We start from the raw sequence: 15,652 nt of genomic DNA, 5'->3' as shown, positions 1-15,652 counted from the left end.
ACGGGGAGCGGTGGGGAGCGACGGGGAGAGACGGGGAGCGGTGGGGAGCGACGGGGAGAGACGGGGAGCGGTGGGGAGCGACGGGGAGCGGTGGGGAGTGACGGGGGAGAGACGGGGAGCGGTGGGGAGCGACGGGGAACGGTGGGGAGCGATGGGGAGTGACGGGGAGCGGTGGGGAGTGACGGGGAGCGGTGGGGAGTGACGGGGAGAGACGGGGAGCGGTGGGGAGCGGTGGGGGCGATGGGGAGCGGTGGGGGGCACCCGATGAAGCGTCGCTTGCTTGCCCGCTGCTCACCTCGCGCCGTGCGTCCCTGGTTCCTAACAGACCGTGGACGCTATCGGTCCAGAGCCCATGGGTTGGGGACGCCTGGTATAGAGCATGCCAAGTGCCAGAGTGAAAATACAAGTCAAAAGAGGAAAGGCTATACGTGTGTGAGGGTGGGATTGGGGGGATGGGAGGAACGGATGTCATTTTCCCCAAGACAACTGCAAAGTGCATACTCACTCTCAAATACAAAATTCACACTTAAATATAAAACTTGCTCTCAAATATAAAATTGGAATAACTGCTAGAAAAGAGCACCAAAGCCCTAAGCACTTTTTAAGCAATCTATCTTTCTATTTTTATACTCACATCCACAGAGAGAAGCAACCTGCTGCTTCCTTTTTAACTTTGTTTCTTATTAAGATTATTTTCCTAACAATAATATTTTTCCAGTGCCAGGGAGATGTTTTATTTCCTTCTCCTGCCCTTAGTTTATTCTCTCCATCTATACATTTAAGATATTGATAAGCACAGTGTACTTTTGCACCTGCTAATTAGCTAAGTGACCCATGGTTAGCCTCTTTTACCTTTCCGCAGATCACAACTTAAATTTGTTCACAATTTTGAGGATGCACGTTCCTAAACGTCTGTTAGTTGGCCTCTTTTTCCATACTGAGGGCCAAATGTGTAGCAGAAACAATTGTCTCCTTACCCCCTGCTCCCATTTTCCAAGATGAAAGAAACCTTGGGATGACACAAAGATGCCAATGAAGAAGTAAAATAAGCATAAGAGAAAATGGCTTATACCCCCAGAAAATTAGCGACCAGATCATAGGGGGGTTCATCAAACAAAAGTGCACCTAGATTAGACTCGTAAGGCTGAATAGCCTAGTGACCATTTCCGTGGCAGAAATCACAGACAATTATGTGTCTTCCAGGTCAGTGATGTGGATGATTAAATGGTCTGGAACACTCCCATCGACAAATGTGAGCCCATAGCTAAGCTGAAATTGAAACCAGTTATGAAACAGAACTGCCAGATGCCATATGCCTGCCTGCAAAATATTCCAGGCATTCTTACTAATCAGAAACTTAACATACGTCTTCAAGGCTCTACTTTGTGAGTGCCTCTGTGCAATACTGGGTGGCAACTTTTTATCTATTTGTTTTTAAGTCTGGGTTTGAATCTTGACTCTGCCACTTTCTAGTTCTTGAACCCAGGTAAGTCAGCACCACCTGAGTTTTTATTTTCCCATCTGTGAAATGAGGACAATCATGCCTGTCTCTCAAGATTGTCATTCATTCTATCAGTCTAGGTCTGGTCAGGAATTCAGAGACCCTGTCAGTCATTTCAACAGAGAAAATTTAATACAGAGTGTTGGTTAAGCAGTTGTAAGAGAACCAGAAAAGCGGAAGGAAGCAGTGAGGAAGCAGCTACCCCCAGAGGGCTATGAGCAGAGGACACAGGTTAGGGTTGTTGGAACCTGGAAGCTTGAAAGAAGGGCCTGAGGTGCTGAGATGCTGCCAGCTGGGGAAGGGGTGATGGCCTCTGAGGTACCATCATCACAGAAGCTTGGAGCCAGTAGAGCTGAGCCTCAGCTGATTCCAAGAAGGTGCAAAACTCCAATAAAAAAAAAAGGGCAAAATAAATAAAGTGTAGTATAAAGTGAAAAAAAAAAAGAGAGAGAGAGAGAGGGAGAGCTGGACACTGGAACAAATCGCCACTGCCAGGGTGACAGGCCATCGCCGGGTGACACGCTCAAGCATCAGCAAGCGTGTAAGAAGAAGCAAGTCCTTCTCCCGTTCAGCCCCAGTCTGACCTCTGGCGCATCTCTGGCAGGTGGCAAAGGAGAAACGTGATTGAAGAGCGCCCCCAGCTTCACACAGCAGAGCCCTGAAGGCTGGATTTGAAGCTGAGGTAGCTTCATACATGGCCCATCCGTCCACTCATGTGTGCATTTATGGAGTGCTTACTATGTGTCCGACGGCAAGGCTCTGTGCTAGGCACTGGGGAGTCTAAAGAATCAAGTCGATGGCTCATAAAGTGCACAGTTCAGTGACTCACATAACATAGACTCTCAATTAAAATCAGCAGTCCTCTCTGGGGCCCGGTGGGAAACATAAAGGAAAAGGACATGGAAAGCAAAACAATACAAACAAAACCAACACTGGCTCCTGCCTTTAGGAACTCTGTGTTTAGGTTAATTATTGTGGGACAGGTCAAAGGGCAAAGTACAAGGTCATACGTGCTTGTACACTTTAAAAAGTATTTCGGATACAGGAAGGAAGGAAGGGAGGAAGGAAGGAATAAAACAGGTATTGAGGACATGGGGGGAGGGGGAAGGATAGGCTGGGACGAAATGAGAGAGTGGCATGGACATATATGTGCTACCAAACGTAAAATAGATAGCTAGTGGGAAGCAGCCGCATAGCACAGGGAGATCAGCTGGGTGCTTTGTGACCACCTAGAGGGGTGGGATAAGGAGGGAGGGTGGGAGGGAGACGCAAGAGGGAGGGGATATGGGGATGTATGTATATGAATAGCTGATTCACTTTGTTATACAGCGGAAGCTAACACAACATGGTAAAGCAATTATACTCCAATAAATATGTTAAAAATAAATTAATAATAATAATTTTTAAAAAAAATAATTGCTGTGCATTTTGAATATGAGCTTGCAGCATATGCAGCGTCCTCACACCTAATCTGTTGTTTTCTTCTTGGCAGACGCATTACAAGATTTTGGCTTTTCTGTTGACCAGTGTCACAAACAATTATCACCAAATCTCAACATCAGATTTGGAATCATTCTGAGTAAGTAAAATATTATTGACATAATATAAAACATTACACAACCTCTTCGTGGCCCAGACACCCAATTGCTCATGTTTACTGCAGTGGCTGCTACACCACCGCTCCCCGTCACTCACTGGAATTAACTCTAGTTCCATTTTCGTTTTCATTCCTCTCTCTGGGTAATTTCCAGATAGAGCAGAACTCTCATTTAATGCTGTGCTTTTGTACCAAAAAGACCCTAGGTGCTCATTTGGACATTACAAGCACCTGGAATCAGTATATGCAGCAAAATAAAGAAAATATTTTGAGCCTAAATATTGATGTCTGCTTAAGAGAGACCTTTTTTGCTTAGTTATCTCAGCCACAAACAAGTCTGGTACCAGCAGCATGGTTTATCTTTGCATTATTTCATTCCCCAAATAGCTCTTATAAGTTCTTAAACCTGGACACAGGCAAAGGCATGGAATATCTTCTCCCTCCACCATGATCAATGAGCCAGAACACTTTCTGATGGTTTATTTTTACGTGGTCGTGTCATTACCGTTGGTCATTACATTGCTATAGCTGCTAGTGTATCTCCTTTCTAACACAGATTCATCAAAACCAGGGCAGAAGGAGTTAATAAACTGAGCATGTGGGATCACTCCAGAGAAACGGAGGGAACATTCCGGAGGCCAAGGACTCTCATGCATCTTCATATTTCCAGACCCTGCACAGCCTCTGGGCTCTATACCAGCAGCTCCATGGATGCTTTAGGGAGAGACAGACAGGAAAGAGGAATAGAAGGAGGAGTGAGTGAAACCTAAAAGGGAGGGATGGAGAAAAAGGCAGAAAGTCGGGAGCCAGCTCTGCAGAGCAGCAGGAAGCTTCCTGTGTGACAACGGGACAATGTCTGCCTGGCGTCAGCGGTGAGGGTAGGCAGGCTGGACCACAGGCCACTGCTCTCAGGGGAGGCACCTGGGACTACGTAGCTGAGAAGCTGTGGAAGCCAGGCCCCCGGCCGCCACATTCAGGGGCCATGGCATCAGGCCAGGGGAGCAGGTCAACTACCTGCTCCAAGCAGATGAAGTTAGTGAAAGGGCCGCGTTGCATCCCCAGGGCTGTCCCAGTAGCATTGCCCAAATGCTGTTTTACCAAAAAAGAAAACTGTTCCCCATACAGTGCAGACTTCTGGAAAAGAAAGGTCCTTTGGCTCATGCTTTTATGAATTTTGAACACTTTGATGCACAGCAAAACCCACACTAACAGGAAAGCTGGTCTTCCCTTTCCCTTCAGGGGAGGATATCAAGGGGCTGTTTCTGGACATCGCTCTCTTCAGTAAAGGCCTGTCCATTCTGAACTTCTCCTACCCCATCTGTGAAGTGGATCTACCCAAGTTTTCTTTCTGCGGAAGAAGGAAAGGAGGTAGGTGTCTGGCTGGCTGATGGCTGGCTGAGGCCCAGAGGGACATGGACAGGGGCTTGCGGCGGAGGTCAGGACACCCAGGCCGGCGTCTGGGTTTCCCCCCTCACCTGTGGACGAGCTTAACCTCACGTATCATCATGTGTTGTATAAAAACGACCACACGGCCCATCCCACAGGGCCTGCCTTATGGGGGAGTGTGAACATCAAATGAAATGTGCCTATTGGGTGTGTACAAAGAGAAACTTGTTACTGTTCGTGGTGGCACCTTGTGAAAAATGACTAGCGACAGAAAAAACCAGTAGCTTCCCCAAATCCACTGAGATTCAGTGTTTCCAGGCTTCTCGTCAGCGATCCCTTTAGTGGCAGGGTCTCCTCGATACACGCTGGCGGGATAAAACGAAGCTTTCCAAATGTCACTGTTGAACTGTGGTCGTTCCCTTTGAGTCAATGGCCAATAGGGACATTAGGTATCTTGACTCAAAATATATTGAATAGAAGCATGAAACCCACTGTATTATCTCCTCTTTCTCCAATTCACCAACCCCCAACCCTCTGCTATTCGTACCCCGCTCTGGCCTGTCCCCCGCCACGTCCTCCTCGTACTCACCACCACCTTCACTGAGGCCCTGAGATGCCTCTGTGTATTTAACTAAAACTTGGGTCTGACCTGTGACTGACCTTCCCCGGAAGCTGCTCTCGTCCCCCTTCCCAGGGACTCCTTCCCGTCCCCGTCGGCCAAGGGGGAGCAGACCCTTAATCCCACAGCCCACAAACACCTGCTTCTCTATTTCCACATTCACGCAAACTAGAGAGAAATCAGCCAGTTGTGCTTTCTGAACAAACAATCGAGAAGAACTGGGGTCCCCTTCCCATCCTAAGGGATGCAGACAAGGGAGGTCTGTGCAGGAAAATGGGGGAGTTTAAGGGCGTGCCGGCTGGAAGAAGCAGGGTGGGCTTGGCTGTGATGTGCAGATGACAAGCCTCAGCTCAGCCCTCCCTCCCGACCCTCCTCTCTGCTCCCCGAAGTGTGGGACTCATAGCTCAGTTCTAGCACCTTCCATGTTGGCCTCTAATCGTTCACTCCCATTTGTCATCCCCAAGAGACTTTCTGTGGATGGGGTGCTATCATCTCCATCTTCTTATTCCCAGGGTATTGAATGTGCTGTTACATAGGGAGTGCTAAGGACAGCACATATACAGAGTGAAATAGCTAACGCAATATTAAGCTCTGGTACCACACACTGTTCTAAGAGCTTTTCATCCAGCGAGTCATTTACTTCCTACCCCACCCTCAAGAGTTAGTATTATTAATACTCTACAGATGCAGAAAACAAGGCACAGAGTTTTAGGACCTTGTGCCGTCACAGAGCTGGTGAAGGACCCATGGCTTCAACCTGGACAGGCTGTGGCTCCAGAGCCCTAATCTTGGCTTCTAAGGAATGAATGAGCAAAAGAACCAACAATGAAATGTACGAATGTGCCTTCTGACCAGGAGTTTATTTCAAATTATTATTTAAGAACTCTTTCTGGCCAGTGATCTGACTTTGTTTCGAATCAGGACATTTTAGAATTCTTAACTAACCTAACAAAGAATGACTAGTCAGTTTTCCTTTTTCAACTTTACTGGATATATTTCTGATTAATCGGGTGCATTGATGTATTTCCCCAGCACAGTGAACTCTTCATGAGTTGGCCCCTATTTAACTTTTTCTACCTGCCCTCGGCCATGCCTGTACCAAACTCCGCTCCCTACAGTCAGTCTCCTTCCCACTTCCTTCTTCCTTCCACCCTTCCTTCAACACTAAGTCCCTACTCCATGCCAAGCACTCTGGGGAGCCTGAAGATGAACCAAAAATAGTTTCTGCCTTCAAAGACATTCATGATGGTCTGAAGGGATTGGAGATTCACAAGACAACTCCTCCAAGTTGCATTAAAGAGGTATAAAATGCCAAGGAAACTGGATGGGTAGAGGTCATTCCCCATGGACTCAACCTGTTGGAACAGGGCAATCTGGGAAATTTAATACAGAATTACTTTCCTGATTGCCTTAGGTTCTTTGAAAGCCAGTTAGAAGCTATATATAATATAGCATAAAATGCTGATGGTCTGCAAGCATTCCTGATTTTACAGAATGTTTTGGAGGACCTCAAAGCATCTTGAACTGATAACTAAATAATAACCCCCCTGAGAAAGATTGATGTCTTCATAAGCTGATACCTCTAGCTGGCATCTACTGTCCTATCTCCTGTCTTTGGCTTATCTTTCCAGTGTTTCTCCCAAATAAGTATTCTTGGACCCAAATGTATGGTATGCATTCTTCCAAGCATACTGGCATAGTGGTATGCTTGGAAGTACCGCCAGCTTAGTAAGAAAGGACACATACTGGGCTGTCCTTCACTTCTCCTCCCTTCTACTCCCTGGATAAAGTCTCCCTATCTCCCTCCTGGATGATGGAAATGGCTTCTAATTGGTTTCCCTCCCTCCCTACTGCTGCCAGCATGGTTTTCTCAAATACCGATCTGATCATGTCTCCCCCCTTCCCAAAAGACTCCAAGAGTCCCCATCTCTACAGAACAAAGTTTAAGTTCTTTAGTGACCAGAGTTCATCACACATTTGACTCTAGCCTGTTTCTAGACACATCCTGCCCCACGAGGATGTACCCTTAGCACCAGCTTTATCATAAGTCATTTGCCACTGTCCGACCACACCCTGTGTTTTCACCCACATGACATTGTTCCGATGGTCCCCTTAGCCTCGAATATCTGTTCCCCCTTTGTCTTCTGCCCAGACCTAACTCAAGGATCACCTCCTCTGGGAAACCTTCCTCCAGCCCCCAGCCTGGTGAAATGTTCCCTCTGGATCCTCCTGGAGTATCACATTCTTACTTATCTCAGCTGAAATTATACTATATAGTGTGTGTGCAAGTGTTCCTTGAAGGCAGACACTTCAAACTGTCATCTCCCTGAAGGAAGGGGGAATCTTTCTTGCTCGTTTCTATCTCTGCAGACCTGACAAAGAGAGCCTGGCACCGAATAAAGATGCAATAAATAATTGAATTTGCATATGATGGATTAAATGCAAGTTTACCAGCCCACTTCAGAAGTGACCATCTGATGATGTTTATGCACGCCACAGGCCAAAAGCATGTCAAACCCTAGTAAATATCTTGGTCCTCCACGTTTAAGAAAACGGAACTACTTTTTCCTCCGTGAATGGTTTTAATAAGTTTAATAAAACAGAAGAGATATTATTCCCAAAACTGAGGTAGTCCAATTCAGTTCAGCAGCTTGAAAGGCTGGTGTTTATCTTATCTGAACACTGGGCAGCCCTGCAGCCATTTATTGGCTTTCTTGCTGTGGGGTTAATAACTGAACAGGTGGGCTGAGAAGCCGAACTTTGGGAATTGCCAGGACATTTCAAATAGTATAAAACGATCAGAAAAGCGATACACAGATGCGGCATAAACAAATGCTTATGTCAATTACATAAGCCAGGAAAGAGTAAAATCTTACATTCAGAGGCTTCTTGGGTTATTAAACTTTTTTAACCCACCCACAAACCTACTGCAGGAATGCTTCTATTGAAAAGAAGTGATTAGAACAGGGGAAAAAACGGCACCAATGAGAAGTGAAGTCAATTCAAGCTCAAACACCAGTGGTGGCTGGTGACGTATTAAGGAGAAAGCTGAGTGCCTCCGGGGTTGCAGGTCCTTCTCACCAGAGCGGTGACAAGGCTTGTTGTCCACCACAGGCTACACAGTATGCACGGTATCAGCCGCAGTTGAGTTGTGTGATGTTTCCACGGCATTACGATGCATTCCTCCGCACCCAGCAGGCTGTTCCCCAAGCCAGATAACACTACAGAATGGGTCAGGCTTAGTAAGACTGTGTGAATAAAATGTTTCCTTTTCTTCTGCATCTTCCACAGCTAGCTCTAAGGCAAAAGCACATGGGATTTGAAGAGCCAATGATGCTGTTTTGACATTTGCATTTAGGGTGTGATGGATAATTTGGGGGAAACAGCCTATATGTCCAATTATAGGGAATTGGCTGAATTCAGCCAATTTTTCAACCAAACAAAGGCACAATCTGCTGTGCTTTTAAATGATGTTGTAGGAGATTATTAAGTTACATAAAAAGATACTCATAAGAATATTGTTAAATGACAAAGAAGCTGCTCTAAAAGAGTACCCACTATTGGATTTTGTTTTTATTAAAATGTATGTAAGTGTATACACCAAAAAAACTCTGAAATAGTATACACTTAGGTGCTAATCATGATTACCTCTAAATGGTGGCACTGCAGATCTTTATTTCCATCTTTTTGAAAATCTCTTTTGTTATTATAATAAATTTACAAGGTTGTGCTTTTAAATATTAGTTGATCTTTGTAGGAAAGGCTAGAGAGGATGAATTCTCTCCCCTCTGGATAGTAAATAAGAGTTTTCAAAAAAAGAATCATGGGCTTCCCTGGTGGCTCAGTGGTTGAGAGTCCACCTGCCGATGCAGGGAACACGGGCTCGTGCCCCGCTCTGGGAAGATCCCACATGCCGCGGAGCAGCTGGGCCCGTGAGCCATGGCCGCTGAGCCTGCACGTCCGGAGCCTGTGCTCCGCAACGGGAGAGGCCACAACAGTGAGAGGCCTGCGTACCACAAAAAAAAAAAAAAAAAAAAAAAAAGAATCATAATCTACTTAATACTCAATGGTATTTGGAGTTACACAGAATCTGAATCAAAGTGCTGGATCGTCTAGCATCCACCCTGTACACCTTCCCTATGCTCCCCCTTTACCGGCTGTGGGTTCACTGAGCAGGAACCAAACTCGGCCCCTGGTTTACTTCCTACTCTGTCAAGACTCCCCTGCTCCTTTCTCTCCTCCTGGCATCAGGTCATATAGGTCCATTTGCTTTGCTTGATCTTGATGCTTTCAAACTGGCTCCATCCGTGTCTACGACTGAATTGGGATTAAATTGAATGTTCCTAGAGACCACACCTAATTACTAACCCTGAGGAGGGAAGCTGCAGTAAACTTTTTTTTTAACATCTTTACTGGAGCATAATTGCTTTACAGTGGTGTGTTAGTTTCTGCTTTATAACAAAGTGAATCAGTTATACATATACATATGTTCCCATATCTCTTCCCTCTTGAGTCTCCCTCCCTCCCACCCTCCCTATCCCACCCCTCTAGGTGGTCACAAAGCACCAAGCTGATCTCCCTGTGCTATGCGGTTGCTTCCCACTAGCTATCTATTTTACGTTTGGTAGTGTATATATGTCCATGCCATTCTCTCGCTTTGTCCCAGATTACCCTTCCCCCTCCCCGTGTCCTCAAGTGCATTCTCTAGTAGGTCTGTGTCTCAAGTTATAAGAGTAATGCTGGTAGAATCTCCATGTGGTTAGATAGTGTGTGCCTGCGTGTGTGCACGTGTGCATGTGTGCACACGTATGCACAGGATATATAAGATCATAAACTAGGAGACCTTCAGGGTAAGGGATCTTCTTTGGCACTTGACAGCTGTGATTGACATGAAGGAAACACGATGAGAGGACTTGACGTCATACATGTATCAGAATCCCAGAGAAGACAGCAGTCCCGTGAGAACTGCTGATGCATGGTGCACCCGTCCATGTACATGTGCAACAACCGCTTTCCAGAAGGAGCAAAAATCTATTATGAAATACACACAACAGGTACTGCCATACTTCACTTCGTGCAATATATAGGCTACAGGCAAACATTAGTTGTGGACTTAATTTTAAATGCATTGGGAAAGCTTGGAATTAAAATAAATATGACAGTGACACGTTTTGCAAGCTGATGAGTCAAGAAATAATTGCTCCCTAGTTTATCTTTTATGTAAATCCAAACTTACCTACATTCAGTGTTTGTCCAAAGTGGGGAATACATCATAATTAGATGAATTTCAATATACAGCAGAGAAGATCCCCTGAGAACAGTTTTTCAGGTCTGACATGACATTGCCCGCAAGGCAGATACTATCCCTGACAGCAGCTAAGGGACGCTGCTGCAAATCTCCCTGATTTCATATCTATGAATAGATGAAGGTGAAATCTTAGTGGGCGTTCATGCCAGCCACCTGTCCTCTCTCCCTCTTGTAAACCTGGGCATTTCTTGTCTGTCCTGGTTCACGCTGAGCACGTGAGCCCGGCCATCGCCTGAGACCATCAGTTGCAGAGGCTTCTCAATCTGACCGTAACTATACAGAGTTCAGTCCTAACAGCTCTGTCTAGATCAGCAATTCACATGTCATCAGCCAGAGCTCCATTGTCTTTGCTGTCTCTGTTTCTAAGTGCTCCTTTTCTCGGGTCTAAGAAATAGAAGAAATTTGGAAATTGCCTAGATTTGGAAAAATTCCCACAAACACTTTCTGCAAAATGCCTCATACCTTGCACCTATAGGAGAAAACAGGACAAAACACCTTCTAGGCAAGTGCTACCTTGAAGAAGTTCTACCGTTGATCTATGCCAATGGCCCAAAAGCCTCTATCAAGCACACCACAGCCTTACCTCGGGCCTCAATTTTCAAGGGTTTTGCATTCACGGCACACGTTATTAATAAATGCAGGCCCCAGGAACTCGGTCACTGATTTCTGCTCTAAAAGAAGGGGAATAAGTGGCTTTACCTGAGGCCGCAGTTTAAGAATACATCTTCTCTGGGGTAGCATCGCTGGCCTGCTTGCTCATCTTTGATTTCTGGGCCGTTGTAGACCTCTTGCTTCTCCAAGTTGCTTTGCTTCAGGCTTTCTGCTCTGCTGGTCCTTGGGATGTTTCCTCAGTCTCTCCCCATCCCAGCTTCTGGGCCTGTCGTTCACCCACCACTGGTCAGAGCCCAGAGGACAGTGTGGCCTCCGTGGGAACTCGTGTGTCTTGGTTCCGTTTCCTCTGGATGAGTCAACAGACCCCTGAAGGGAGTGATGGTTCTCTGCCACCTGGGGATCACACAGGTTCTCTGCCGTCATTATCCTCATCGTCATGTTAGAGCTGCAGGCAGCATGCTGCCAAAACCAATATTATTTTCTAAGAAGTTTCTGCTGCCTGCCTCACCACTGGAGAGCGAGCAGCTTAGCCCGGTCCAGTGGTTTTCAAACTCGAACCTGCCTCAGCATCACTTGGAGGATTTCTTCAACCACAGCCTGCTGGACCCACCCCTAGTGTCCCCTTCAGCACCTCCGGGGAGGAGCCTGAGAATTTGCCAAGTCCCCAGATGAGGTTGATGATGCTGGTCTAGGGACCACACCTTGGGAACCACTAGTCTGGTTACGAATAAGCACAAGGTTGGAAGCCAGACTTACATAGTGATGAACCGTTACTGTCCCTTATGGTTATGTGACTTCAGGCAAAATTACCCTGAGCCTTGGTTTCTGCATCTGAAAACAAGGAAGTACAAGTGACTTCATGGGACTGTTGTAAGGATAAAATTGGACAATATATACAAAGCCCTTAGAATAGAGTCTGGCATACAGGACGCGCTCAGTAAGTGATAAATGGCAGCGGCTTCCTGAAGCTGATGAGGGATTTCTCAAGCAAGGGCTCTGAGCCCCTGAAGTCATCATTCTCAGAGTGGAAGTCTGCATTTTAACAAGGCCTGGAGAGGCAGCAGAGCCTTGGAGGCTTAGAAGTTTAGGACCTTTTTCCTCAGAGGTAGCAGGAGCCTGACTTGGGTCCAAGCTGTGTATTCTCTGGTGGCTGACAAAGCAGAGCCTATGCAGCCCCCTTTTGCCTCTGGGGAGAGAGTCCTGTCTGCATTTCTCATGGAATTGGAAATTTGAAGCACCAGCGATTTAGCCTTCAGCCTTTCTTCTCTTCATGTTTTATTCTTTGTCTGCATACTTCAAGTAGCTGTGGATTTCCTGCTTGTGATAACCAGGCAGCAGCTGCTGCTGCAAATTCATGGAGAATCAACAAAAACAGTGGTTTATTATTGCATTGGCAGAAAATGCCCACCCTTGAACTGCCAAAAACAAAACAAAACAATAGAAACAATGGTCACCCTAGAGAGGGTACCAGCAATGACCAAGCAAAAAAAAAAAAAAAAAAAAAAAAAAAGGACTTTTTTTTACTAGAAAGAAAGAAAGAAAAGAAAGGAAGGAAGAAAGAAAGAAAGAAAGGAAGAAAAGAAAAGAAAGAAAGAAAGTGAGAAAAAAGAAAGAAAACATATTGCCTGTGAAGGAATCCTGTAGCCCTGGGAGCTTTCCCTCCATCTTCAAATTCATGCTTTTTTGTAAATGAGCCAAGAATGTGTCAAACTTGTCCTTTGAAATCCATCAATTCTTTATTTTTGTTGAGCCCAGAATATTGAGGCTAATGATGACCTAGGACCAAAGAATTTTTCGTTCTCCAAGACAATATGGGATCCTTTACAAATTCTCGGCCTGTTGTGGAATTTCATGAATCTGATTCAGTGAGTTACACTTCCGTGTAATAATCATTTAAGAAGCTAGTTGAGAAGGCCAACTCCCAGCTCCCCTGTATCACTCCAAAACTCGGACCCCATGGGTGGCTGGTAACAAAGAACCTGAGAGCCCTGAGACCCCCAATCTGAGGGGGGCCTCACGCTGTGATGTCTATTTCATCATTTCCAGTCACAGGGCTCTTTCCTGTGGCTGCCACAGGCGTCTGAAGACCAACTCAATTTCTTCTCTTCTCTCTCCTCCCACCACCATCTTCTTCATTTCCATTTCTGGGAATCTAATCAGCTCACCGATGCACAGTTTGTATTTTGAGAGTTATAGTAAATGCTTAGCCACAGAAATCCAAAACTAGCTTGTAGGGAAAAAAACTTAAATCCTCCTTCCCTTCTTACTGACAGACGTTACAGGTCTCACAGAGGAAACCTGGGCAGCAAAGACAAGAAACCCTTGTAGGAGGAATGAAGTTGGAGAAAATCATTTCACCTCCTGGGCCCTCTGTGACTTAATCATTAACTCTGTGTCCAGTACAGTAGCCACTAGTCTCATGTGGCTATTGAGCACTAGAAATGTGGCCCATCCAAAGTGAGATGTGCTCTGAGTGTAGAGTATACACTAGATTTTGAAGACTTTGTACAAAAAAGTAGTATGAAAAAAGGATTTAAAATATCTCATCAATACTTTTATATTGGTTGTACATTGAATTATAATATTTTTAATATTCAGGTGAATATACATGTATTATTAAATTAATTTCACTTGTTTTTGTTTCCTTTTTTTTAAAATACAAATTACAAATGTGGCTCACATTGTGTTTCTATTAGACAGTGCTGACCTAAAACTGCACCGTCCAATAGGGTAGCCACTAGTCACAGATGGCTATTTAAATCATTGACATTTAAATGAAGTTAAAAATTTAGCCATGCTAGCCACATTTCAAGCCCTTAATGGCCACATGTGGAGAGCGGCTGCCATATTTAATGCTGCAGATACAGAGCAGTGGCATCTTTGCAGAATGTTATATTGAACATCTCTGACCTAGTAGTTTCTATATGGCTCTAAATATTTTTAACCATCTGTCCTGAGTTCAGCTGTATGAATTTATGCTAGAAATTTCACTCTCTAGTCCAGCCATAGGCCTGGGTACCTTCTCTTTTGCTGAAATCCTAGATTATGCTGGTGTCCTGGTTCCAAAGGGCCCTTTGCTGGGACCCCAAATCCAAGCAAGCCACCACTCTTGGCCCCTCTCTGAGTCCAAGATCAGTGTATTAGTTTCCTACTGCTGCTGTGACAAATCACCACCACCTCAGTAACTAGCAACACAAATGTATTCTTTTACAGTTCTCGACATCAGACGTCTGAAATCAGGGTCCGCAGAGCTGTGTTCCTTCTGACACCTTCGGGGGAAAATCCATTTCATTGACGTTTTTAGTTTCTAGAGGCAGCTGGCATTCCTTGGCTTGTAGCCTAATCACTCCTCTCTGCTTCATCCTCACATCACCTTCTCCCTCCGATCTCCTCCCTCTTATGAGGACCCTTATGGTTACACTGGACTCACCCAGATAATCCAGGATAATCTCCCATCTCAAAATCCTTAACATGATTGCATCTGCAAAGTCCCTTTTGCCCTGTAAGGTAGTATTTACAGGTGCTGGGAATTAGCACATGGACATCTTTGCTGGGGCGGGGGGAGGGCATCAGTAGCCTGTAAAATCTCCAAATGGAAAACCAGTACAGCTTGTCTGAACTCTGCATACCATGACCATGTGAAGAGGCCAAATAATTGTGCATAATCCAAGGGAAACTCATACTCTGTATGTTTTCAATGAAAAACGCCCTCCTAGAAGTCACAGTTCGGAGAACTTTACAGATCATATAGCTGCTCATGTAGCTGGGGCAAAATACGGGTTTCTCAGTTAGGGTATCCTATCACTGCTCAGAAAAGGTTTGCCTTATTGGGCTGTTCTTGTCGCCCTTTCCCAGACCCCATAAAGCTCCCACCTGCCATGTCACCTGCCCAGAGGAGAAACTATATGGCTAGAAGTCAGTGACGAGACCCATGTGTGGGAACATTTCTCTAAAGGGAGTAAGATGGACAATGAGCCCTTATAGGAGTTTGTCGTCGAGAAGAGGCCAGCGTGCTATTAGGGTAAAAAGAGCAGGTAACAAGCATATCTCTGAGTGGCTGGAGAGGTGGAATAGCAGGGCCATGAGTGAGTAAGCCCTGGAAGGATGCTCATTTTATAGTTTTTTTTTGTTTTTTTTTTTTTTGCGGTACGCGGGCTTCTCACTGTTGTGACCTCTCCCATTGCGGAGCACAGGCTCCAGACGCACAGGCTCAGCGGCCACAGCTCACGGGCCCAGCCGCTCCGCGGCATGTGGGATCTTCCCGGACCGGGGCACGAACCCGTGTCCCCTGCATCGGCAGGCAGACTCCCAACCACTGCGCCACCAGGGAAGCCCCCATTTTATAGTTTTGTACATGATCCATTGCAAGGACACAGTGAATGTCTCCAGGTATAAATAACAGTAGGTTTCTCTAGTAGTAAAAGGTCATACAGAAGATCTCACAAGCCTGTTTGAATGGACAGGGAAAGAAATCAAAGTAGTCAGCGTGGGCAAAACTAAGAACACTCGTGTAGGATCCCAAACTCTGATTAGATAGTCATGAGCTCCAAAGTACCACTGTGATTCTGACAAGGACAAGCTACGATTCCTGGAACAGGCTGACCCTCCATGCAGCCAAAGGGGCCAACA

The 15,652-nt window shown here is 45.6% G+C and overlaps 1 protein-coding gene across 1 annotated transcript in view; it reads left to right on the top strand.

Moving 5' to 3' along the window:
• Positions 1–15,652, top strand: part of LY86 (lymphocyte antigen 86) — a gene marked incomplete at its 5' end in the record, with an annotated part of 52,011 nt that overhangs the window by 24,526 nt on the left and 11,833 nt on the right. The window contains 2 exons of the mRNA XM_079712773.1: positions 2,994–3,080; positions 4,338–4,466. Coding sequence (XP_079568899.1) covers positions 2,994–3,080; positions 4,338–4,466 — 216 coding nt within the window. The remainder of the gene's footprint in view (positions 1–2,993; positions 3,081–4,337; positions 4,467–15,652) is intronic.

The sequence above is a fragment of the Hyperoodon ampullatus genome (genome assembly GCF_949752795.1).
Source record: "Hyperoodon ampullatus genome assembly, chromosome: 10".
In the NCBI taxonomy this organism is placed as follows: Eukaryota; Metazoa; Chordata; class Mammalia; order Artiodactyla; family Ziphiidae; genus Hyperoodon; species Hyperoodon ampullatus.
This window is presented reverse-complemented; position numbering and strand designations above follow the sequence as displayed.